The sequence below is a fragment of the Lissotriton helveticus genome, chromosome 9 (genome assembly GCF_964261635.1).
Source record: "Lissotriton helveticus chromosome 9, aLisHel1.1, whole genome shotgun sequence".
In the NCBI taxonomy this organism is placed as follows: Eukaryota; Metazoa; Chordata; class Amphibia; order Caudata; family Salamandridae; genus Lissotriton; species Lissotriton helveticus.
In genome coordinates, this window is record NC_136070.1 from 133748192 (window position 1) to 133775559 (window position 27368).

The following is a 27368-nucleotide window of genomic DNA, read 5'->3' on the forward strand; positions in this document are numbered from 1 at the left end:
TACCACCCATCGTTGTTGACAAAAAAGTCATATCTACAAGTGTTTCAGACATGGGCTTGAAACAGGCAATCAGTAGGAAAAATGTATATATTTTTCCAAACATATCAATTACTGGAACTGTGCTGCACTGTACAGAACACATCCAACGAGTAAAATGTTTTAAAAAATGGTCCAATAAATCTATCCCTTAGTGTGGTTTCTGCTCAAACAGTGGCCTGGCGGTGAAAGGGTCTTGAATACAGTGCCAAGTCAATATATCCAGAACAGAATCCCACAACCATTCAAGTCATTGATCTGCTAGCCACAGACTGAATACAGAATAATTTTAGTACATGCTTCCCACCCGAAAATTAAAGCTGGTGATGGCTGTTTGCTGAGAAAAGTGGTATAGGTTGTGATTTGTCTTGGTATGTGTTGTTCCTCTCCAGGTACACCTCTAATAGATTGGGAGGACTGGGTTGAAATGTTGGATAACTACATAGTGGCTCTGGATGGTAAAAATGTTCACCCTGAAAGGAAGAAGGCACTGCTTTTGAGTACACTTGGAAATGAAGGTCAAAGAGTTTTTAAATACTTACCCGTTGCGCTTGGTCCTAATGGTCAGCCTATGGATGACCCTTATAAGGAAGCCTTGAAAAGACTTGAGACTAGGTTTGCTAAAGAAGTCAACCTTGTTATGGCGAGATACCGTTTTTATACTCATCCACAAGCTGAGAATGAGAGTATTGACGATTTCGTTTCCAGACTACGTGAGCTTTCTATCAAATGCAGATTTGGGAACATGGTGGATGAACTGATTAGGGATCAGCTCATTGTGCAATGCCGACACAGGAAAATTCAGGAAAGACTGTGGGCTGCTAAAGACCCTTCCCTAAAAGATGCCATAGATATGGCTAAAGTTATAGAAGAGTCACAAAAGTGTATCAAAGAGTTGGAGCGCAGAGACAAGATTTCTTCTCAGATTGGGAGTGTTGAGTTTGATGAATGTGAAGAGAGTTATGAAGTTAACGCAATTTCTAAACGTTTTAACAAATATAATCCTAACAATGTTTCTTCAAAGGTCAAGGGTAAAGAATGTTGGCGTTGTGGAAGTCAATTCCATTTAGGAGATTTTAAAAAGTGTTATGTGTTAGATCAGACATGTAGGAAATGTGGTCGCAAGGGTCACTATCTCAGGATGTGTAAACAGGGTGACAGTAGTGATAAAGTCAAATCTTCTGATAGTTTTGAAAAAGCCAAATCTAAAGTAAATGTGATAAACAATGGAGTTTTAATGGTTCAGCAAATGGAGTATGATGTTATTAATGTAACCAATGATTCTCCCAGGTTAACAAGACCTTCCGCCCTTTTCACTATTTGTGGTCAAAATGTGTTACTCATGATTGACTCTGGTTCTTTGTTTACCATAATTCCTGAGTCAACTTTCTCTTCCTTATGGCATGATGTTTCCTTGGCCAAAAAACACATTAGTCCAGTTGGATACCAGGGCAAACCCATTGATGTTTTAGGGTATATGTTTGGTGCTATTGAATTTAAATCCAGGAGTATCAATGGCAAAGTTTATGTTGCCAGAGAGGGTCCTCCAATTTTAGGTTGGATGCACCAATTTGATTTAAACATTGTAATTAACCCCAACTCGCCTGATGTAGTCATGGTTATTGAAAGCGATATTCAGGTAAAGGAAATTCTAAATGCTGCCCACAGAGTTTTTGTAGATAAATTAGGATGTGTCAAGAACTACGTTCACAAAATCGTTTTGAAGCCCAATGCTTCGCCAGTACAGCATAAACTTAGGAGAGTACCTCTTTCTGTTAGGCAGGGTTTGAAGGATTTATTGCAAGACATGTTGATTTCAAAGGTTATTGAACCTGTCGAAGCCTCTCCCTGGATTTCTCCAGTGGTAATTACTCTGAAATCCGATGGCCGTTTAAGATTTTGCATCGATCTCAGGTCTCTCAATCAAGAAATAATAACTGATACCTTTCCCCTCCCCAATATTAACGAATTGTTGCAATCGGTAGGTGGGGGGAAATTTTTCTCTAAAATTGATTTAAGAAGCGCATATCACCAAATTAGATTACATCCTGACTCCAAATCACTGACTGCCTTTATCACTACTGAAGGTACTTTCCAATTCACTCGTATGCCGTTCGGCCTCGCCTCGGCTGCGAGTGTTTTTCAACGAATGATGTCTAACATGCTAAAGGCTTTGTCAGGGGTCGTCTATTTTCAGGACGACATTCTGGTCTCTGGGAAAAATGTCATGGACCACAATTTGACTTTGCGCCAAGTCCTTTTTAAATTGGAAGATACGGGTTTGACCGTTAACAAAGATAAATGTATCTTTTTGACTGAAAGCGTTGAGTATTTAGGTTATACCATCTCTTCTGGGGTATTGCTCCCAAGAAGAACCTGTTGATTGCCATTAGTCAAGCTCCAGCGCCTAAAGATAGAGACCAGCTTCGATCCTTTTTAGGGTTAGTCGAATATTATTCGAAATTTGTCAGGGGTTTTGCCAATTTGGCTGAACCACTGAGAATTTTGTTGAGAAAGGGTAGTAAGTTTATTTGGGAAAGATTACAAGAGGATTCGTTTCAACAAATTAAGGACAATATTTGCAATGCTGGAATTCTAGTCCCTTTTGATCCTGCATGCAAATCCTTTTTGACTGTGGATGCTAGTCTAACTGGCATTGGGGTGGTGTTTTCACAACTTCAACATGGTGTGGAGAAGACCGTCGCTTTCGCTTCTAGGACCCTAACTCGGGCTGAGAGGAATTACTCGGTCATAGAACGAGAAGCGTTGGCTGCTGCGTGGAGTGTTGAGTATTTTCGTGTATATTTGTGGGGTCTAAAGTTCGTATTGAGAACGGATCACAAGCCTTTGCTTAAGATTTTGTCTGGTGGTGGTGCTGGCAAAGGTTCAGCGCGTCTTGCCAGATTTGCTGCCAGAATGCAGGAATACTCTTATGAGATTGTTTTTATCCAAGGTTGGAAAAACGTTCAGGCAGACTGTCTATCTCGGCTGTCTGTGGATTGGAAATTGGTTGATCAAGATCTTGAGAAGTCTAATACGGATGAGGCTGTTGCTGTTGTTGGTGATGTGTGCGAGTCTGCCTGGGGTGCATTTTCAAAAGACCAATGGTTGGGTGAGATGGAGAAGGATTCTGTCTTGAAAGATGTGGTTCTTTTGATAAGGAGAGGTGCCTCCAGAGAAAGTGTGTTACCTGTTGCTGTTAGACCTTATTGGAAACTTTTGGATGAATTGTCGCTGTCTGGGTCTGAGATCATAATGAGAGGAGATAGTTTTGTACCACCTTTGGGGTTGAGGTTGCATATTTTCAAGTTAGCCCATGCGGGACGTCTTGGACAGGGCATGACGATTAGGAGAACAAAGCAGGAATTTTGGTGGCCAGGCATGGATGATGTGATCAGAGGGTGGGTAGAAAACTGTAATTATTGCAAGGAGAGTGAGAAACGGTTAAGAGTTGGTCTCCATAGCAGTAAAGGTCACATTACGGATCCTGGGAAACCTTGGTACAATCTTTGCTTGGATTTTATTGGTCCTCTCTCTGGCTTATCTCTTGACATGCGTTTTGCTGCTGTTGTAATTGACGTACACTCGAAATGGCTTTGTGTTGAGTTCCTTAGAGATATCACCACTAAGTCCACCATTGAGGTTCTGTTGTTGGTGATGTGTGCGAGTCTGCCTGGGGTGCATTTTCAAAAGACCAATGGTTGGGTGAGATGGAGAAGGATTCTGTCTTGAAAGATGTGGTCCTTTTGATAAGGAGAGGTGCCTCCAGAGAAAGTGTGTTACCTGTTGCTGTTAGACCTTATTGGAAACTTTTGGATGAATTGTCGCTGTCTGGGTCTGAGATCATAATGAGAGGAGATCGTTTTGTACCACCTTTGGGGTTGAGGTTGCATATTTTCAAGTTAGCCCATGCGGGACATCTTGGACAGGGCATGACGATTAGGAGAATAAAGCAGGAATTTTGGTGGCCAGGCATGGATGATGTGATCAGAGGGTGGGTAGAAAACTGTAATTATTGCAAGGAGAGTGAGAAACGGTTAAGAGTTGGTCTCCTTAGCAGTAAAGGTCACATTACGGATCCTGGGAAACATTGGTACAATCTTTGCTTGGATTTTATTGGTCCTCTCTCTGGCTTATATCTTGACATGCGGTTTGCTGCTGTTGTAGTTGACGTACACTCGAAATGGCTTTGTGTTGAGTTCCTTAGAGATATCACCACTAAGTCCACCATTGAGGTTTTTGAGAGGTTGTTTTTCCAAGAGGGTTTTCCTAATATGGTTTTGACTGATAATGGCACTCAGTTAACCTCTAACGAAATGAAATGTTTTAGTCAAACGAGACCGTGACGGCTGAAGGGCATCAGGAATCCGTCGCCAAAAATGTTGTGATGCCTCTTCACGAAGGAGAAGAACAACTCCGACAAAGAAGGCCTTTTGAAGGAAGATTTATTGGAGAAAATCAACCCGGCATCCGATCACCTCGACAGCGCAGAACAACTGTCAGCTATCGAGTGTCGTATGCCTAACATTCCACACAGAACACTGCATGAGAACAGAGCGTGCATAGAACATTAATAACTGGTAAGATTCCAACATAACAGTATGCCAAGAGTGATGGTCTGCCAACGCGTATACAGCGTGCTTCACCTGGGTCTTATGTCCTGTATGCCTGTGAAGTTACCAGTGTTACAATCTATTGGTATCAGCTGGGGCCTAGCAGACACTTCCTCAAGACTGAGCAAATAACATCTAGTTCCGGGCTGGTCTTATGCATATTAAGAAATGAATGCTACTTGAATAAATATCTTTACTAGAACCCGCCTGCGTCCAGTCACCTTTGCCCTTGGCTACCAATCATACTTTACCACTTTAAACCTGACAAATACAATAAGACAGCTTGATAAGGAAATTGCAGGTCTTAGGAAACTTACTGAACATCCCTTCCAGCCTCATGAAGCAGCAAATGAAACTGTCAAAGTCGATGTTCATGTGTCTGTCGGCATAGCGCATAGTGATGATGTCATAAAGCTGGTTATTCAGGTGGAACCCTGGGAACGGAAAGAAAATCAGACATAAGGACACTTTCTTGTGGCTGTTGTTCTTCCTTGTTGTGAATACAAAGTTGTAATTACAGTATCCCTTTGAAGTAGCTCATGTGTGAAGCCCTACGCCAGTATGTGGATAAATGTTCCTGGAACATCACCTGTCACACATGTGCCACTTATATTTGTAGACTGGTGGGTTCTGGAAAGACTAGAGAAGGAAGGGATGATTTAATGTGCATTCTGAGCATGGTTCATGACATGTACTCTGCTGAGGAGAAGCACATGTACACAATAAACCCTTACTTTGAAGCCAACTTACCTGTCATACTTCAGGGTGATTAGTTGATGTGACATACCTGTCATACCTCAGAGTGATCATTTGATCTTTAACTATCAACTGACCCTTTGAGCCTCCTCCAGGAAATCTTAACCATCTTTTATTAATAACTGTAGTCCCAGGCGTAGGTTCGTCTGCGTGTAACTACATTTAATAGGAAACAATTGCTCACTGCGGCAACTCATGGCATTGCACAAAACCTACAAAGCAGGAAAGGTGTTACAAGACAGTTTTTGCACTGGAAGGGTGCCCTTACAGGGCAAATACTATTCCTTACAGAACGCAAACATCCTTGCACAATGGTGCAAGCACGTGTGCATTGCCACATGGCAGCCTAAAGTGCACCAGCACTGAGAGAGAGGAAGCTCTATCTTAGTAGATATGGCCCTGTTCTGTTCTCTCCCTTTCAAGCAACACAGCATAGCATCTTTAGCTGTTCCGTTGCGTTGCGTGCATTTTTCATAAATCTGGGCCATTGTCCATAAATCTGCCTTACACAGAGTCACACATTTATACCCTTTTAATTGCATTCAATTCCATATTTCAAGATGTGGGGATTCACCATCATCTAACTGGGCATGTTTTGAAACACATTCGGATTCAGAGGCCACTATCTCCAGCTCTCTAGAAGATGTTCTTATGAAAGTTTCCTTGTTGCATGTACTCTTGCACCATCTACCTTTGTGCTACCATTTTAGTATTTCTCTCAGTTTCCAATGTTTCAAAGAACATGCAGGCGCTTGTTAAGGTCACATGTTTGGCGCTGTATAAAACAAATGAGTGAAGTACATCAAAAAACACCAGAATGGTACATTGCTAGCATGTTGACATTCTATTGATTTATGTCAAACATGCCACAAACCAAAAATCCTGTACTATAGCCATACCTAATCTCATCATACTGAGAGAAGAAGCAGGAATAAGGAAAATGCTACTTACCCCGGATGTTTGCACTTTGTTTTTGTTCGAAGAAGTCTTTTCCAGTCACAAGGTAGGTGACTCTTCCTTTCGCTGATAGTGCGCATGGGCATCGGCTCCATTGTTAGATTGTTTGCCGCAGAGGGTGATAATGGAGTTAGTTAGAGTATTAAGAGATTTCCATGTATATATGTATCTAAGTAAGATATTACTGCAACAGGTATAGGTAACCGGGGAGGTAGGTGGGCGCATATGAATCTACAGCTCTACATGCCAAGAATAGAGGCATACTGGGTAAGTAGCATTTTCCGTTCGAGGCATGTGAGCTGTAGATCACATGCTTTGCATAGACTGTACAGCAGTTAGCTCCTAAAGCGGTGGCTAGCCTGTAGCTTTTGCAGTCGTCCGAAATAGTGTACGTAAAACTGCTTGGCCCACACTAGCTTTCTGTCTTGCTAACACATCTACACAATAGTGTTTTGTGAAAGTGTGAGGTGTAGACCATGTTGCAGCTTTGCAGATGTCATCTATGGGTATATTCACTCAGAATGCCATAGAAGTCACTAGTTTGCGTGCCGAGTGCGCTCTAGGGGGAATTTTAGTGTTCGTTTTGCTTCATAGCATAGCATGTCTGAATGCACTTGACTATTCACTGTGCAATACCTGATTTTGATATAGGATTGCCTTTATGTGGTGGCGCAAAAGCGACAAATAGTGGTTTTGTCTTTGCGGAAAGGTTTTGTCCTTTCTACATAGTAAAGTAGGGCTCTTTTCACATCTAAAGTGTGCAAAGCACGTTCTGCCACATAATCTGGTTGAGGGAAGAACACAGGCAACTCAGCCGATTGGTTGATATGAAAAGCAGAAATGAACTTTGGTAGAAATTTAGGGTTGGTCCAAAGAACCACTTTGTTTTGGTGTACTTGTAACAATAGTTCCTCAATGATTAGTACCTGAGGCTCACCTACTCTCATCAGTGATGTGATAGCTATGAGGAAAGCTACCTTCCAATTGAGAAATTGCAGTTCACATCTATGCAATGGCTCAAAGGGTGGACACATCAGTCTTGTAAGGACAATGTTAAGATTCCACACTGCAGCAGGTCTTGGAGGAATGATTCTTTTAAGCCCCTCCATAAATGCTTTAATGACAGGCACTCAAAAGAGAGACAGATGTTGTCTTTTCTACAGGTATGCAGCGATTGCAGCAAGATGTAAGCGTATGGAAGAGTATGCTAAATTGAAACGCTGCAGATGTGATAAATAGCAAATGAGGTTTTGAACTGAAGTGTCCAGCGGATCGATTTGATAGTTCTGCAGTATATTACAAATCGCTTCCACTTTGATCATGTTCATGCAGTCTGGCGGGAGATTAAGGTAGCCAAACTCTAGATTTCAGGTGAAATGACTGGAAACTGGATGTCTTATGTCTCCAAGGCTCTGAGTGGGACGATTGGGAGGGAGATGTAGTTTTTGGTGAGGAACTACCAAGAGCTCCAACAGGGTTGTGAACCAGGGTTGCCAGGCCCATGTGGGAGCAACTAGGATTAGTGTCAGGAACGCCTGTCTGAGCTTCCAAACCACTAATGGAATGAGTGGGAGAGGCGGAAAAGCGTAGGCAAATATCCCTGACCAATTCATCCATTGTGCATTGCCTTTGGAAAATGAGTGTGGTTGCCTGAATGCAAAGCTTGGGCATTTTGCGTTTAGGTTTGTGGCGAACAGAGTTATGTCCGGAAAGCCCCACGTTTGGAAGAATGGGAGGATAACTTGAGGGTGGAGTTCCCATTCGTGGATCTGTTGTCTCTGATTACTAAGCAGATCTGCAATCTGATTGTTTGCTCCTGGAAGGTGTCCTGCAAGGAGATACATTTTGTGACATATAGCCCATCTCCAGATGGTCTGTGCTTGCTGTGACAGCTGGAGAGAGTGTGTCCCCCTGTTTTTGTATGTAGTACATTGCTGTCATGTTGTACGTACAAGTCAAGACAGATCTGCCTACTAGATGTATTTGAAAATCTTTGAGCGCTAGAAAAATTGCTAGCAGCTCTATCTGATTTATGTTAAGCTGCTTTTGCTGCAGGCTCCACATGCCCTGAATTATAAGCGTCTGGGGATGAGCTCCCCAACCAGTGAGCGATGCGTCTGCTGTTAGCACTATCTGTGGAACTGAGTCAATGAAGGGCAGCCCTTTGAAAGGTTTTGTGTATTCCACCACTGCAGAGAGTGATGGGTGCAGCCTTTCACCAACACTCGATCTGATATTAGTGCTAAGCACTCCTGAAGGGGAGGCATCTGGAGTCTTGTGTAAGAGACTATTAGAATTCAAGACGCCATCATCACTAGTAAATGCATGAACACTTGAGCTGGCAATGAGTGTTGAGGCATGAAACTGACAGAATTAAGTTTTCATGTTGCGGATTCTGGCTGGATTGGGGTAGGCCAAAGCCTTTTGTGTATCTATTGTGGCTCCCAGATATGCCTGTGAGTTGGAATGCGGTAGATGGGATTTGGACAGATTCACTGTGAATCCAATATTGTGGAGCAACTGCACTGTTTTGGGAGTGTGACATGAACATATTTTTTGCAAGCTGGCTTTTATGAGCCAGTCGTCCAAATATGGGAAGACGTGAATGTATTGTCTTTGTAGATGAGCTGCGACGACTGCCAGGCACTTGGTGAAAACCCTTGGTGCGGTAGATAGTCCGAATGGGAGCACCTTGAACTGATAGTGCTGGCCTGCTACTACGAACCTGAGGTACTTGCGGTGAGCAGGGTATATTGGAATATGGAAATAGGCGTCTTTTAAGTCCAGAGTGGACAGAACGTCGCCCTATTGAAGGAGCGGGAGCACTTGCTGGACTGTGACCATGTGAAAAGGTATAGATTTAATTCTCTGAGGTCTAGTATAGGTTTGTGAGAGCTGTCCTTTTTGGGAATTAAGAAGTACATGGAGTAATATTTTAATGGGACTGGTTCTATAGCCCCTTTCTCTAACAGAGAGAGAACTTCTTGCGTTAGAATAGTAAGATGTTCTTGTGACATTGCGTGCAATCTTGGAAGAATAGTTGGGGGAGTATCTGTAAGTTCCAGGCAGTAACCATATTGGATAATTTGTAAAACCCATTTGTCTGAGGTGACTGTGTTCCAGACAGGAAGAAATTGTGAGAGACGTCCCACAACAGGAGTGGAATGCTCGGGGTAGCGGAAGGAAGTTACTGCTTGTTATTTGTAGGGGAAGTGTGTGTGGAGTTTCCTCTGCCTCTTCCCTTACCATTGTGTCGTCTAAAACCTCCTCTAAAATAGCCTCCTGATGAGGGCAATTGGCTGTTGCCCTTGTAAGAGGAAGAGGGATTTTCTGTAGAAATATTTTTGGAGCCATCCCTGTAAAAGGAGCAACAAAAGGAACCCCTATTCATAGGTAACTTAAAAGCCCCCATTGACTTTGCGACCGCAGTATCTTTTTCCATTTTTTCCAGAGATGTCAACTGCTGGACCAAACAGGTGCACTTTGTCAAACGGCTGGTTGAGAATAGAGGCCTGTACCACAGGTTTGAAACCTGAAATTCTCAACCATGGATGAATGGACGCGCTGCTGTGTCTGCTGCGTCTAGGGCGCACTTGAAGGAGGTATTGGTGATAAGTTTGCCCTCCTGAATAAGATCATTTGCCTTAGATTCATCAGGCTAAATTTGCATGGGTTTTTCTAACTCATCATAATGAGCCCCCTCATATCTGGCTAACAAAGCCTGAGCATTAGCGATGCACTAATGATTACCCACTTGTGAGGCTACCCTTCTGCCAGATTTTAAGTCAAACGCCAGATTTTAAGTCAAAGTTTCCTTGTTGCATGTAATCTTCCACAAGGAAGATAAGGACCTGGAGTGTCAACTTTTTAACAGACACAAAGGTCCTTAAAAAACAAATTACAGTTATGATAAGTATACACTAGAATCAGGGCTATATTAAGGATGTCCAGCCGGACAAACAATGTAATGAATCAAAAAATGCTAAATGAATAAGAGCACGTAATAGAGTGGGACACAGTACTGCGTCCTACACAAACACAAAACAATTACATTTGGCCAAAAAACATTTCAGGCAAGACGGGAGTAGCTTGTAGCCAATAGTAATAATTAGTGTAAGCTTTTAAAGAAACAGTAATTGCACTTGTTTTAACACAGCGGATTGATGTGCATACTGTTTAAACAAGTCGACGAAGTTTCGATCGTCTTTAAAACAATACTAGGATCATCATCAGGACTGGGAAAATACAAGCTTGAATTTATACACTGCCTGTAGAACAAGGGAAAAATTAGGAAGGAAGGCAGAAAAAAGATGATATTAGAGCACACGTAGTTTAGGAGCTAAAGGTGATCTCCTGGTGAAAACTCCTGTGCCAGCCAAATTGTGATTGCTATAGACAAACATGTGCACAAGAATTAAAAAGGCGCTTATTTGGGCTCAAGTATTATGACAGGGAACCAAAAATGGGGGTGAGTGCTGCTACATAAAAGGCGGTATGGTGGTGCTGTTGTGAGCTAGGTGGTAGTCGTGACTAGTTCTTTCAATGAATGGTAGTGCAACGGCTAAGCGATATATTAGTGTGAAGGTGCGATTGATAACCATCTTGCCCCTGTTTAACGGGCCACTGGGAGGGCATATGCAAGTGGCTGCTAACCGTTTTGTACTAGAAAAAACGGTCGATGTGCATAAAGAAGTGTCGGGGTGGCAGAAACCGGCGCATGCTGCGAGTGCGTATTATCGTGCATGTTACGGTGGCGCGGGCAGCAGGTAGCGAGGCTGACCTTGATGCCGTATTGAGGGCAAACGCAGGAAGAGCTTGAATGTTCTGTAGGAGCTGTGGAATCACTGTAATAAGCGGTCCTGTATGGAAAATAATTAACTGGTGATAGAAGGGGGAAGGGTGACCGCGGTGGACGCCAGCATAGAACAGTGAAAACTGCTTACCGCGAATATATACATTAGCGGTTAACCAAATGGAATTTCCAAGGAATTAAAGTTTTGGAAACCTAGCCGGTAATTTCTAGGTTCAGGGCTGGGTTAGGTACCAATATATGCCCTAAGAAAAAAACGGGAGTTTAGACCAAACCGCGTAGAGCCGATCAAATGAAAACAAATGATCTTTTGGAATGGATACAGATCTGAGAAATTCTCCCTCCCGGGTGGAGTCCCACAAGGTTTAGCCTTATCACTAACACTCTTTAACATTTACGTAGCCCCTCTGGCCAGACTGGTAAAGAACTATGGATTTACATTGGTGTTTTACGCAGATGATACTCAGCTTATAGTTTCTGTAACTGAGTCTGCAGATGCTCGGGCAGCTGATTTCTGTAAATGTACTTCAGCTTTGATGACTTGGATGAGCTCGAACTTCTTGAAGTTGAACGCCGAGAAAACGGAATTCTTGAGTTTGGCTCGAAAGACCCAATCTGGAATCAGCTGTGGTGGCCTAGCACAGCTGGCACTTGTCCAGTGCCAGTCATAAAGGCCAGGAATTTGGGAGTTATGTTTGATAAAAATCTCACCTGGGCGTTGCAGATTAATCAGGCACGTCCGCATGCTTCTTTACTTTAAGGTGCTCGAGAAAGATTCCCCCTTAAATTCCTTTCCCCTTGAGGAAAACGGTGGTAGTAGCCACCATTTTATCCAGAATCGATTATTGCAACGCCCTCTATCTGGAAATGGGTGTTGCCCAATTGGATAAACTTCAGTCTATCCAGAATGCAGCAGCCAGAGTTTTGCTTGGGCTGCCTAAGCATCAGCCGACATTGAAAGCGATAAAGAATCTTCACTGGCCTCCGGTACGAAGACGCATTGAATTCAAATCACTCTGCCTGGTGCACAAAGCTCTGTTTGGAGCCCAGGATGTGCAAGGTCTGTTCTTACATTATTTTCCTCCCCGGACTCTAAGGTCATCCACTCTTGGCCTTGTACAAATCCCAAAGATAAAAAGAGTATGCTGTGGAGGAAAGCGGTTCTCCTTCCTAGTGTCCAAACTCTGGAACACGCTACCAGTACATCTGAGAAGAGTACGTAACAGATTGGCATTCAGGAAAGAAATCAAAACATGGCTCTTTTGCCAACACTAAAGTATGCGTTTTATGTCTTAGTTCATGTCTACCAAAGCATCAAGACACCTCAGCAGTAGTGCGCTTTATAAATACTGTCAGTACGAGTGCACTTACCGATTATTTGAAATTGTCGTTCATGAGCGCGATGGCTGGGATGCATGGGGCAGAAGGAAACTGGAGTTTAAAGCGTGCAAACCCACGTGATCTTGGGTGAAATTGCGGCGCCATGTTGGGTGAGGGGTGTGTGAACATGGAAAAAAGACTTAGTTGAGCATGCCTCCGCAATTGAACCAGTAAAGCCCGGAAAGAAGGAAGAATATCAGAGAGAAGCAAAAAAGGAATTGTAAATGAATGCATCTCAATTTACCACAATCAATTTCTTTTTTTTTTTTTGTAACGGATTTAATGACTGTTGTATGATAGGACAGCCATGTTCTTAGTCCTGACAGTACAACGGAATTAAACAGTTCTGGAGCAGTAGGTAGCCCAAGCATGGAGAGCCTAAAGTGATTTTAAATTGGATGAAGAGTGCTCCTGCACTGGAGCCATAAGGACAGAAGCAAGGAATGATATTTACAGGGAGGGGAAAACACCACAACATTTCTTAAAATACCACAACTGCATTCGCATATATGGGCAGAGTATTGCAAATTATCTACACATAGTCTGGGTCATGCCATTGTAGTTAGAGGAACAGTTCTAGAAAAATTGATAGTGCATCATGGGGTTTTTAGAGTAAGGTGGTCCAATTTTCGTTCCTGTTCAATCCGTTCTTGATGCTATCCATGCGGATAAATCAGTTTCAGTTCCTCTTTGTTTAAAAGTTGCGCCATGTCGACCCCTCTGTGTGGTTGTTTCACAATACTGAGAACTGTCCATTGAATGTCATCCTCCTTGTGGCCGGCAAGATTAAAATGTTCAACCAAAGGCGTATTCGGGGTTTGGCAGCCGACCCTGCTATGGTGTTGTCCAAAGCGAGTCTTTATTTTCTGAGTAGTTTGTCCAATATAGATTTTAGGACAAGGGCATTGGATCATATAAATTACATTGCAGGTGTTACAGTTTGAAATGGACCCTGATTTGATGACAAGATTGTTAAAAGTGAAAACCTCGCCTTCTAATGTGAAGTCGCACACATTACAATTACCACATTTTGAGTGTCCAATCAGTGGTTCAAGACCCCAATATGCATCAAGTGTAAGGGGCGGTTTGGGATTGGGTAGCGCTGCTCTTACAAGGTGGTGTTTCAAATTACGGCTTTTGCAAAATGCAAATAGGGGGCGCTCAATATTTAAATTACCAGCGTTAAGTGTTGCCCAGTGTCTAAGAATGGACTTACAAATGGGATTTGATATTGGCGAGAATGTCATAACACAGACTATTCGATTTGTATTGGAATTGACCTATGGTGATAGCAAGATTTCCCTTGGACAGTACGTTGCTAGCTGCAGGGCATTGCGTACTATTCGTTTAAGATAGCCACGTGCTTTTAACTTGGTTGATAATGTGGAAGCCTCTTGAAAATAGTCTAGTTTTGCAAAACAGTTACGCCTAATACGTAAAAACTGAGAATATGGTAGAGAGTCACGTAGTGCTCTCGGGTGATTACTTTCATAGCGAAGAAGCGTGTTGCGCTCCGTGGTTTTCCTGTAGAGCCTTGTATGTAGCTCACTGTTAGAGTGGTAGATGGTGAGGTCCAGGAAAGCAACTGAGTAGTGGTCAAGGGACAAGGTAAATGTGGTAAATGTGAGTCCTAAGCAGTTGTTATTTAGCCAGTGTAGAAATTGGTGGAGTATGTCCTCATTGTTATGCCAGATTAGAAAAATATCATCTATGTAACGGCGCCATAATGTGACGCCAGAAAAAAAGGGATTTGTAGGGGATAGGATAACTGTCACCTCAAGGTAATCCATGAAAAGTATCGCTAGGTTGGGGGCAAAAACGGCACGATTGATGTTCCCTTGACCTGCTGATAGTACTCATTATCGAAGGAGAAAAATTTCTTGTGAGGCAGAGTTCGAGTAGTTGGAGTATGAAAAGTGTTGGGACAGTGTGAGGACGGGGCCTGGAGTCAAGGACCTTTTGAATGACACCCATGTCCAAGATCTGGGGAATGTTGGTGTACAAGGATTCAACATCCATTGTACACAACACAGAGGACATTGGATTGAACGGGTGGTGTTCAACTAGGTTTATCATCGCCATGCAGCCCCTTACATAGCATTCAGTTTTAGGTACAAAGTCCTTAATAAAAAAGTCCACACACTGGCCTAGGGGCACAAGAAAAGAGGCATCAATTAACTAGGACTCCTTATCAGGAGGAGGGGCCTCACCTGTGGTCTGTGAGTTAGCTATACTGTGAGCATTGGAAACCACAAGAGAGTCTATGGGCAGCTGACACTTGATGGTCAGTAAGTGCTGGTTTATATTTCTTCTCCACCCTAGGTGTGATGATTCTTGCCCTTACAGGATCTTTGAACACCTCCTCTGCATGTTTAAGCATACCCTTAAGCACTGCCAGTGTATGGGTTTTGAGAGGAACTTAGGGTCTCAAACAAGAAGTCCTCCTCTTAAGCCTCCTTATGCAGTTCCACCCATGATAATGAGCAGCCCTGTTAAGAAGCTCAATGTACCCTATATTGTTGTCAGGTGGTGATGGTCTGGACAGGTATAAGTCAGGGTCATTATCCGTCTTTGGGTTAGTGTCATAATCCTCCGATGGGTCAACATCCTGTGGCCTATCCTTCTCCCTCTTCATCCTGTGGGTCAGGTGATAGTGGTGGTGAATTAGTGGGTGTGATGAGTAATTGAGGATTGGTGGGCGATGGAGGTGGAATATATGGTGGTGAAGGGTTAGTACCCGCATTTGTTCTCTTTAGGGGAATGTGGTACTCTGATTTATAACCAGTTCTTTCTGTTTCGGATCGAAGGTGGAACATCGGACTGAGGCTCTTTTGGTGGAGTCCTTTTGTCTTTACTCGCGGTCTTCGGCGCCGAAAGTTTCTGCTTCAAACTCTTCTGTACCGAACATTTCCTCTTCGATAAAGATGGAATGTGGACCGCGACATGCTTTGATTTTGGTACCGAGAATTTCGGTTCGCCACCAGGAAGGGACTGACTCAAGCCCGAGCCCGAAGGCTTCTCTTTGTGTTTTGTCGCTGGGCCTGGGGGTGGGACGCTTGAAACTTTTTCTCGGTGCCGACCTTGGCCCGCAGGCAGAGGAAGGACCGGAGACTTTTGGTCTTGTGTTTGTGGGGCAAGTGGGCTTCTGTACTCACGGTAGGCTGACCCCGTGTAACCTTCTCCTCTTCTTCCATGTTGGAGTCGGCCTCGGACATGGAGATGTGTTCTTCCTCCTCCGCTCCTTGAGCCTGTGTTTCTTATCCAGTCGCAATCTTTGCCGAAGATGTCCGGTACGGAGCCCCCTTGGTGTTGCATCTCGTGATGTCGAGCCCGACAGTAATGGAGCGTCTTCTTTGATCGAAACGATTGGCACACGTCGCAATCTTTCTCGCAGTGTTCCAGGGATAAACAGAGGTTGCACAGTTCGTGCAGGTCGGTGAGCAGAAACTTGACGCGACACCCGTGACAGAGCTTGAATGGAGTCCGTTCCATCGACTGCTAGAAAGCCTGGCGTGGGTAGGCCTAATGGCCCTCCACGGGTTTTCGATTGAAGATTTTTGAGTCGAAACGATACGTGGAGAATGGGAAACGCGATCGAGAAACAATACCGTTGAGGATAGTGGATTGAGTGTCGAAGGGCACCCGATAAACGGTGCCGAACCAGAGCGCAGCAATTCACATCCGAACCCGATGGTGGAAAAAAATATCTAACAATGTAGCTGATGCCCATGCGCACTATCACTGAAAGGAGGAGTCAGCTACCTCGTGACTGGAAAAGACTTCTTCGAACAAAAACAAAGTGCAAACATACGGACCCAACACTAGATGGCAGGCTATGCAAAGCAGGTGATCGACAGCTAACATGCCTTGAACATGAGGTTCTGCTTAAAGAGCCATCTCAGAAGCATTTATTAATTTGTATAGATATCTTCTGGACAGTGATTTCTGGAGGGGGTAATCGAAAGCTGCAATGATGTTACCGTATTTTTGTCTGTTCTAATGAAGGCTGGTACCTCAAAACCAGGTCAGTGCAGGAAAACTTTAGAACTTTTCAACAAGAATGTGGGGAGATAGATGAACAGTGAGTCTGCCCTACACAAGGCATTGGTAGCATATTAGACCTTTGATCAGTCTATTAAGGACAGTTCCCATATAAAGTTGATGATTTATATTCCCCAGAGGTGACACAGAAAACCTTAGGTACAGTCGACAACGGGGAATGGGCAATCTTTTGCATCAAAATAACATTTCACAGGTACCCAGATATAGCATACTATGCATCTACAAGTAATGCCAAGTTTGGTTTTGTTTCCAACTTTTAAGTATTTCCCTTTGCCACCAAAAATATTAGACCATCAAATCACACAAGACTGAAAAGAAGGGGGCTCAATAAGCTCTGGCTATCTGCCCTGCCTGGACATCCAAGGCAGGACCAGCACACAGATGTTCATTGTCTCCCCCCAGTGTGTAGCAGAGCACGTGACTAATACATGGCCTTTGACTCCTCTGAATTTTTCTAGTCGTTGGAACATCTGTGGGATAAAAGGCAATGAACCTGGAAGATGAACGCAAAGTACCCTTATACTGCACACTACTACAGAAAATAGTCTCTAAACAAGCAACTGCTCACCTATGGCAAACTCTAGCAGGTAAGTGCTCCGCATTCCCTCACCATGCACTGCAGCCTGGAAATGGGACCGAGATGCACTAAAACCGGTACAAAGAGATGCAGAGAGCACTGAATCTAGATCTAACGAACCCTGCAGCTCTTGATCTCTCAGTGCAGATTCTATTATCCACTGTCAGAGCTGATCTCTGCTGACATTTACAGATATTCAGAGTTCTATGTGCAAAATAGGTACCCACTAGGGTGAAAAATATAAGTAAAAAAACAGTCAGCAAATATTGAAGATGTCATCTTAGCTGTTGAGTGGGGTTATATTTTCTAATTTCACTGATAATTTATACGGTAGTGATGTATAGTACATTTTACAAACCAGGCACAGAGTTTTGAAGAGAATCCATTTCCCATGGTCAAAACTAGTGCACGGTATGAAATAAGTCTGATGTGTCACATTTTTTCAGCCCGAAGGTTAGGTGTGCAGCGAGCCGCATTTTAAATATGTAGAAGCTTATTCCGGTTTATTTCTCAAGATAAACTGCATTACAATAATCTATGCTGGCATGATTAAATACACTAATCCTAATGATCGTTGGCAGGAAATTAAGTAGTGGTGTGAGTCTGCTCATCGTCATTAAATGGAAGACACTAGATTTCGAAACAGCCGCTACCTGCTGGTCCAAGAATATCTTGTGATCTAAGAGAACTTCAAGGAATTTGTTTTATAATTGAGATAGATGCAGGGCAGTCTTCCATATTTGGGGCCTAGTTAAGACCTCCACAAGTTTGATGGTGAGTTAGTAGCAGCTCAGTTGGGAGGCGTTTAGCTTAAGATAATTTGGCCCACCCAGTTTTTGATGATGTCTAACTTCTTTGTGAGTAACAAGGTGCTTTGAGCATCCTTGGTGGATGTCAGAGAAGCTGAGTATCAGCTACATATATTGCAAAGATTACACCAGAGGTGCCAGTGGGCACACATATAAAGGGAGACGGTGACAATGCTTCACCTTGTAGAATGCCTCAATGCATCGATTTATTTTCTAAGTAGAAACTAACTAGTTGTACTGTCATAGGGCATCTGCTAGGAAAGATTTGATGCTTCCTAACACTGACCCTCTGATGTTAAGGTCAGACAGATGGGAGAGCAAGATGACATGACCGATTGTGTCACAGGCCAAAGATTGATCCAAAGCAGAGCCCAAACACTGGCGCAGTCTACCTGTAGACATATCATCTCTGATGGACACAACGTCTGTGCCTCGTCCAGGATGATACCAACTTGTGAGTGGGTTATGTAAGTGGGTGCTGACAAGAAAAGTCTAGAGTTGTACATTGACTGTGCTTTCAATGTGTTTTAAGATCTAATGCAGGATAGAAACAGGGCTAAAGTTTGCCGGATTCGTTACTGTTGTATAAATGTAGTCTGTGAGTCATCAGAAAAGGTTTCCTTCCAGCTTCTTTCCAAAAGGCTCAGCTAGGATCTTTCCGCTCTGAGTGCCGGTGTAAACCATTTTCACATTTGCCCTGTTCTTTATGGGCTTACATTCTTTAGCGTTTAAGGTATATAATGCACAAGCCATAACAGTAATAAACTCTTTGAGATGTATCTGAGTGTCCGGTTTTGAGAAAACTGAATCTGCTGTAGTTTATTTTGCAAACAGCTTTCATCCGATATAGGAGCTCTAATCAGAACACGAGAAGAAAATGCAAGTAACATCAGATTCTCAAACATAATTGGAAAATGTCATGTCCTCATTTTAATACTCTATTCTGACAATGTTAATATAACTTCTGTTCTTATAACCAGAAAAATGGCCTCCGCAAACAAAATAAAGACCGAAATATAGATACAAGTCAGATAAGGAGTACCTCTAAACAGACACAAGACAAAACACAAGATTAAAATAGGAACCGATAGGGAGGATGAAGAAAAGATGGAAAAAGTTCAACTAGATCAAAAGAAGAGCAAACTAAGAAGAAGAAATGCACCAGCATAGACATGGGGATTCAGAAAAATGTGCAGGAGAGCTAACAGTAAGACAAAGACAGATTAACAAGAGAAAGGAATGAGTAGGAAGGTCAGAAAAAGAGGAGACTGACTACTCTTCAGGCAAGGACAAAAAAAGCCTATATGTATCAGTTAACCTCACAGAACATTACCTCCTTCATTGACAGCATTGCGCATCTCATAGCTATTGATGGTGCCTGAACGATCAGCGTCATAGCGTGCAAAGATTTTCTGCAAGAAAAAGGATTATTGGTGAATATACATATTGAAAAAAATGCCTCATTATTGTTAACCAGTGGAGAAACCAGCCCGGCACCTGGCTGGAGTGCTGGCATATCTGGAAGAGGTGAACATTGAAGAACAGTAACAGAAACTCAAGCAAGGTTGGCAGCTACTGAATGGACCTTCTGGATGAGGCACTGGTTGTTGGATCTAAACAACCTGAAAGTCACTGTTTGTAATTGAACCTTGAAAGTATAAATTAAGCACAGCAAATCTTTTGAGTGAGATAATGTGATTATCCAGATTTTCCATACACTATAGTAGCGAGCACTTGCTTGTTTGTAAACTCCTAGTTAAGAGAACAAAGACACTGGCTTTAAAAACACATGTACGTGATGCAGAGCGGCCCACCCTAAACAAAGGCTGGTGGGGCAGGTGGGGTCGTGCAGCAGGAATTCAATATTAAAAATATATAAAACATACCTTTTGCTGCCGCAGCCAGTTGCCTCCAGCGTCACATTGCATTCCCGCCTCTCCTCTTCCTGGGTCACAGCAGTCTCTGGGATGCAGACTCCCATCCAATCCCCGTGCTTCAGAGCAGTGTGGGGATTGGTCTGAGCAGGCAGGGAAGACGCCCTGCTCAGACCAGGAAGTATGTGGGGTTTCTACAGCCAGGATGCTCAATGCAGATGGTCTGGAGAAACCCTAAGTGCGCATGTGTGTTTTGGTCAGCCTGAGCCGGCCGGCCAAAACACACATGCGTACTTTGGGAGTGGAGTGCTCGTAGCACTCCCCCCCCCCTTATGCCAATACCCCCCACTCCCAACACCGCTGGCCGAGCCCGCACATGTAAAATAAAACGTTACAAGAGCATCGTTTTATTTTACATTTGCTGGCTCTGAGCCAGGCAGTGGGCTGATACTCCTCTGTTATTGCGGAGGAGCCACTACTGACATGCTGGGCCATTTTGATCAAGTGGTGAAGTGGGTACTGAAACCAAAATCAACTGGTTCAACAGCTCATCCACTTGACAAAATGTCACCCTCAACCTATAAAAAGAACCTTGTATTCTTGAGGGCACCAGAGAGAAGCAAGACTGAAGAGTACAACAGTTGCTTCTATACCGCAGCTATCAAGAGAAAATGGCCGTGCTCTTTATGGACTACCATCCTCATTCTTTCTGAGTAACGCGTTTCCTTTGCCAATGTTCTGTCTGCGGTGAATCAGGTAAGTTACACAAGAGGTAGAATTGGGAGGACTGGTAGTATGGATCACCCGCTGAGGTGGTCTTACTGGAGCATAATTCAAGTGGAAAATAACTCCAAGGCAACATGATTGATTGCCTAGGAGTTATTTTCCACTTGAATTGATTTCCCCTGTCCTAGGAATTGAACAATTTACTGTTCAAGGGGTCCTTGTTTTTCACACTTACTGGAGCATAAACCACTGTTTCGTTCTATTTCATAAGATGTGCTGCATACAATAAACTTGTGGCATACACACTAACCTTGAAGACATTCTTAATTTTGAAACATGCACAGTACTTTTGTGATGGGGAGGCATGAGTATTTACACTGCTCTGTATCTGCTGGAGTGATCGAATGATGCAGAAATATCTGCTATACATGATGTTGAAAATGTTCACAATTCTGTATGTCATAAACAGCACAGTTATCAAAGACAAGGGTCCTTAGCTTACATATTTTGCAAGGAAAAAGATAAAATATAGACCATGATAGGCAACTATATGTGTCACTGTCCAGCCGGACAGGATATTTTATTTTCACAAAATAATAATAAGACTTGTAGTTCAGAGATAATTCAACAGGCACAATCCTGTACCAAGGCAATTCAGAGAACATACAAGGTGTTCGAAAGTTTTAAAGCAGGCAAAAAAAGAGAGAAATGAGCAGAATTGGCCACTTTTAAATCAGTGTTCAATTGAAGTAGTGCCAAAGAAGGCACCAGACACAACAGAGTTTAACATAATAGTTTGGTTGTGAAGGTGCTTTACAAAAGTCGACGTTTCGATCCCCTATGCTCAATTGTTTGGGATCATCATCAGGACTGACATATTATACAGCTTTTGCCTGACTCTGTTGTGTCTGGTGCCTTCTTTGGCACTACTTCAATTGAACACTGATTTAAAAGTGGCCAATTCTGCTCATTTCTCTCTTTTTTTGCCTGCTTTAAAACTTTCGAACACCTTGTATGTTCTCTGAATTGCCTTGCCTTGGTACAGGATTGTGCCTGTTGAATTATCTCTGAACTACAAGTCTTATTATTATTTTGTGAAAATAAAATATCCTGTCCGGCTGGACAGTGACACATATAGTTGCCTATCATGGTCTATATTTTATCTTTTTCCTTGCAAAATATGTAAGCTAAGGACCCTTGTCTTTGATAACAGTAACTACCCACGGTCCTCAGCAAACTAGTTGGGTTCCCTTGTGTTAATCAATAAACAGCACAGTAGCACCTTCGGGTGGGCTCTAACAGGGTGAGACCCCAGTTAGAGGCAGAGCAAGATGTTCTCAAGGCAAGCTAGGGCAGGCTCGCACTACTTCAGTGCGCTGTGGTGGGTGTCAGGTTGTGATGGACACCTGGGAAGGTCAGGTATATTAAGTTAGGCAGAACAGGACAGGTCAGGGTTGGAATACTGAAAGGTGGGTGTGGTCTGGTAGAGGGAGCGTATCATGTAGTGATGTCATCAGTTTGTGTGGTCACACTGAAGACTTACAGCTTGGTATGGAGTTATTTCAGGTTTGGATAGGTTCTAGGAAGGTGTGTGATGCCTCCTAGCAGGATGGGGTGGCCTGTCGGCTGGCTGGGGGTGGTGGATGATTGGTCAGTGGGGATCCCTGGTGGACTCGGGATGGCTGTTTTGCTTGTCTGGACCAGCACTTAGTTGGCTGGCTCGGTCTATTAAACCTGAACAAGCCTTGTGACAGGCTGAGGCAATCTCCTAGCTATACTGCTTTCTTGCTTGTAAGCTAGCAGGCCAGTATCCCTGCAGGCTAATCTAGGCTCTATGTGTGCTGGGCCAGCACTATGCAGGCTTATCTCATCTTTTTCGAGAATGTTCCTTCTCAGACTCCTAATTCAGGAATTTTAGGAAAGCAAATGGCAGCCTAACTAAATTGAAGGACATTTACTTTAAATTTGAATGCGATAAACTCTGGTGTTTTCAAACGCAAATCAAGGAGCGTACGTGTTTTGTGAAAATGCAGGACCCCCCCTGCAAGAGCTGGCAGTGGCAGGAATAGTAGGCATGTAACCCTCCTTGTCAAGGTTCCAACTTGTTCCAGGTTATATGTTACAGGCCATATGTAGGCTGGGCAGAGGCAGAGTAATTACATTCCTTCGTAAAAGGCAGGGAAGGGCTGATTGTATTGGACTGTATAGTGAAATGGTTTATCCAACGTTCTATATCGAGCAGATGTAAATCTGTATGGATGCTGCCATTTACGTCTGACTCCAAATCCATTAAGATTGGGTTCCCCAAGAGCCCTATCCTGAGTCTGACATTGTTGAATGTCTCTTAAACCCTGGTGAAATCATTTGGAGTGAGGTCTTATCTTAAGCTGACATAATACAAATACTTCTAACTTGGGACGGGAACATCTCTAGTGCCAAAAATAGATTCAAAGTGTGTCTATCAGCGGTGCTCCAGTGGATGTGCCAGAGTAAACTCCAGTACAACATGAGTAAGACACAGGTACTGGTTTTGGGATCACCCCCAATTTGTGGGGTGGGGAGGTTTGGCCTATTTCTGAACCATCTCTTCAGACCCCCACTACAGTGTTTAGGAATCTGGGAGTGAAGTGCGACAACATGTCCTTCGAGCCACAGGTGGAGAGTGTAGTCGGGACATGTTTTGGCGTTCTCCGGTTTATGAGGAAGGTCTTTTTTCTGCTCCCGGCCCCTTGTCAGAAAATGTTGTCCATGCCCTTATATCATTCTGGCTGGATAAGGCCAATGCATTATACTGGTGTCTCCCTTTGTACCAGCTAAAGAGACTCCAGTTGGTGCAGAACGCTGTAATCTGGCTCCTGTTTAACATTCTGAGGAACATCCCTGTTCAGGTCCATCTCAAGGAGTTGCAATAGGCTTCCCATCCGGGCAAGAATGAAGTTAAAGTGACTGGTGCTAGCCCACAGAGCTTTCTATGGACTAGGTCCCAAATATCTAACTAAGCGACTTCCTTGGTATCATCCATCCAGAACTTTACACTTTGCTGAAGCATTGCTGGCAGTGATGCCTAAGACGAAGAAGAGTTGGAGAGACACCTCCATCACTGTGCTAATTGCTGTGAGCTGGAATGCTCTTCCCCAGCACCTCTGTGCCATTAAGGATTCTGACTCCTTCAGACACAGCTTGAAAACCTAGCTTTTTAGTGGTGTCTTTTAGTTTGTGTTCATCTTCTGTGAGATCACCGGTCAATGAACCTTTAGCGCCGGTACATTCTATAGAGTAGACGTGCGCTTTACAAGCTCTATTTAATTTGACTGATTGATTGATTTAAAAGCTGACTGAGAGACACGATCTTGATCAGAAAGCCTGGCTACCTTGTCCGTTAGGGGGTCAGAGTGCCCCTTTAAGTGATCTTCCTGTTCATTTTGTCACAGAAGTTAAAGGGGTGGTTTAGTTCAAAATAGCGCAAGCAGCCAATAAAGAGAACTCCATTTTGCCATGGCCTAAACAAGCAAACGGAACAACTGAAAACACCTGCAAAATTCCTATCTTGAACCAGATCTAGTATGAGATTCAGATTATGAGAGGGGATTCGGATGCACTAGTGCAAGTCTAGATCACTCATACATATCAGAATATCAAGAGACGTTTTAGGGATTGAGGGTTCTTTACAAAGTCTAGCTTCTCCCTCTGCTAAGAGGCTATATTTGAAATACTCCAAAGGTTCAACCACATATCTCAGTTTGGGAGGAGTTCAAACTGTGAAGGAAAATAATCTAGCCTTGTATCTTGTTTCCAACTGTTAGATCACTAAGAAATTAATTGTTTGGTAAAAGTTTTACAGTGCACTGATTACATTCTTAAGAGTGTATGGTTTGCTTAAAACATCTGTAATGTTACAGAAGCAGAAAATGTACACCTGCCTGCTATCCTGAGCTGAGTTATTACAAAGCCGTTTTCCTCATCGGATACCTGAAACCACAGTTTCCTGATCCAAACCTAGCTGTCTGAATTGGCAAGATTTGCAGAGAATCATCACTTTCCCCCCTCTGTTGGCATTGACAGATACTCCTGCTCCTTATTTCAACCTAGGAATAAGTTCATTTCTAAGTAGGCTTCTAATTTTGAAGGTCACTTTTCCTAATATGCTCAATCTGTAGCACTAGGCCGACATCATCCACTTGCTTCCCAGTCTACCTTTCACTTTGGTCATAGTTAGAAGATACTCAGTAGTAGAAGCTTTTCTAATATTTTGCCATTTCTAATATATTCATAGTGGTTCCCCATCCTTCTTTGTCAAGGTTTAGCTGTATCAGCTTTACCTAAAAATGGTAATATAACTTGATTTCCTCTATTTATAACTTTCTGGTGGCGAATAGTGAACAGATGATTAATTTGCTTATTCTACAATTCCTTTTTTAAAATTTTAAAATGTAAACGTTATTGTTAATGTTTACAGTGCTGTGTGTTTAGGACCTTAAAGAATTTTCTAAACTGAAGTGGTTTTGAACCATTGACACCTACACCTACACCTTGTCTGAGAGTAAATCTTAGGAAAAGCCTTGTTCTTACTTAAAGGTGAATCAAAAAATACTTTCAGGCAGCCGCTGGCTGCCTATGTGGGGATCTGCAGGCAAGGGTGTACTAACATTGTTCTTTTGTGCTGTTTCCACATCTGCGTTCCAACAGATGCCACCGCTATCAAATAATACACTTAGAATAAACTATCAGTACAGAGTGGAATGAATCGCTCAACTTTACCTGCCAGTGCTTTAGCTTTTTCCAGAGGTGCTGGAACTCCTCCAGGTTAAGCTTGCCAGTGCCATCCGTCTGTGGTAGGTTTAGGTTAAGGAGGAAGGAAACATAAGAAACAAACTTGGCAAGATTCATTGTATTCTGGACAAATCTGTGTCTAGTCCACTAATATTATTTCCTGATAATGTTTCCCAGTTCACTATGTTGACTTTGAAAACTACCATTTCAGAGTTAGGAATATACAGTGGAAGTGGAAAGGAAGTAGGTGGGAGACTTTGGGAAGAAGTACAGGAGAGTGGCTCGAGTGGGGAAGAAGAATCCATGAAATATCTGAATAGAACCTGCAAGGGTTTCCAGAATAAGTGATTGAAGGGATAAATCGTTAATTTCTTCTGATGCTGAAGCAGTTTACTAAGGTTAGCTCGAGCCAGTCCTCAAAGTCTGTAGAAAGTTGCCACTGACTGCAGAGTTTCATTGGTTAACCTTACTTGTCTTGCTATCAGGGTTGCAAGATTGCTTTCAATTTAGGAATCAGTGCTTTCTGTGGATTGTAATCTACTTTTGCCTCAATGGAACCAATTAACCAACACATGTGTAGTAAATACCTCAAGTAGTCCAGGTAGAAGTTGATAGGTTTATTGAGAGATACAGCTTGAACAACCACCTTCAGCAGAATACCAGTAGAGACTGTTCTATTGAACACACAGAGAATGTTACAGTGGAAATGTACAATAACAATTCTAACATGGAATACACACACCTTCCCCCCTAAAAAAAACAAAAGAAATGCAGAATAAAAGAAAAGAGAAGAAAAAAAAAACAAAAACAGAAAAAAAATTCAACATAAGTAATCATGTAATTTCACAGGAATCTGTCTAACACGAGAACTCTTCCTTAAAACTAAGTCAATAACATCATTGTTTCGGGAAACAGTGTCTTGAGAGATAGTGTTGCCATCATTACCCTCATTAACAAGTCTGGGAAAAGCATTTTGAGGAGAAGTATTGATTACAGGAATAGAATCATTTAAATGTTGACTCTCACGAGAAGTATTAACTACAGGAATAGGATCATTCAAATTTTGACTCTCACACGTAAAAGTGTCTAACATAGCAGAGTAAGGCACATGACCTTCCACAACAGAATCCTTTGGCAAGTTATCCGAAGTGGAAACATGGGTACTAGAGGATGGTGAAGATGGTTGACCCCCTTCCAAACTCATTCTTACATAGAGACACTCTTCTAAAATTCCATACTTTACCCCCCTCAACACGAACTGCTTTAGAAAAGATTTCTGTAACCATGCAAAGATCAGACCATTTGTTCCATTTATTCCCAACTGACCTGCCAAACTTAACACGCACGAAATCACCTACTCTGATCTTCCTACAACGGTTGTTTAAGGACAAGAAATTAGTTTTCATCTTCTCTTGGTATTTCAAAACTCTGTCTTTTACTTTATCACTGTCAAAAGAAGTTTCACCCGGGAATTTAATTTTCATCCACCAAGGAAGAAGTTTTGAACCAGGCTTTCTGCCTCTAAGCATCTCAAAAGGAGACAAACCTGTGACAGAGTTGGGCGAGGTTCGATAAGACAATAAAGTAGCACGCAAAGTTTTCCTCCAATCTAAATTACTCTTAATGGCCAACTGGATGGATTCCTTAATAACCCTATTGAATCGTTCCGTCTGACCATTGGCCTGGGGGTTGTAATTTGACACCCTTTTATGCACAATGCCACATCTTTCAAGGAAGAACCCAAATTCTCTACTGACAAACTGTGGACCGTTATCAGACACAACTTCAGCTGGGATCCCTTCCCTACAAAAAACTTCATCCAGGAATTGAATGACTTGTGTAGAACCAACTTTGTCCACAACTTTAAGTTCAGGCCATTTAGAGAAATAGTCGATTAATACTAAAGCAAAAACATCCTTGTTGGGGGACAAAGCAAGAGGTCCAATAATATCAATGCCTACTTTTTTCCAGGGACAAGTGACAAACTCAATGGGAGAA

At 42.8% G+C, this 27368-nt stretch overlaps 1 protein-coding gene across 1 annotated transcript in view; it reads right to left on the minus strand.

The window, feature by feature from the left end:
• CAPN3 (calpain 3) overlaps positions 1-27368 on the minus strand; it is a 396758-nt gene that overhangs the window by 14606 nt on the left and 354784 nt on the right. Inside the window, exons 20-22 of the mRNA XM_078659629.1 lie at positions 25359-25427; positions 19334-19412; positions 4967-5083 (exon numbers count right to left, since the gene is read on the minus strand). Coding sequence (XP_078515755.1) covers positions 4967-5083; positions 19334-19412; positions 25359-25427 — 265 coding nt within the window. The remainder of the gene's footprint in view (positions 1-4966; positions 5084-19333; positions 19413-25358; positions 25428-27368) is intronic.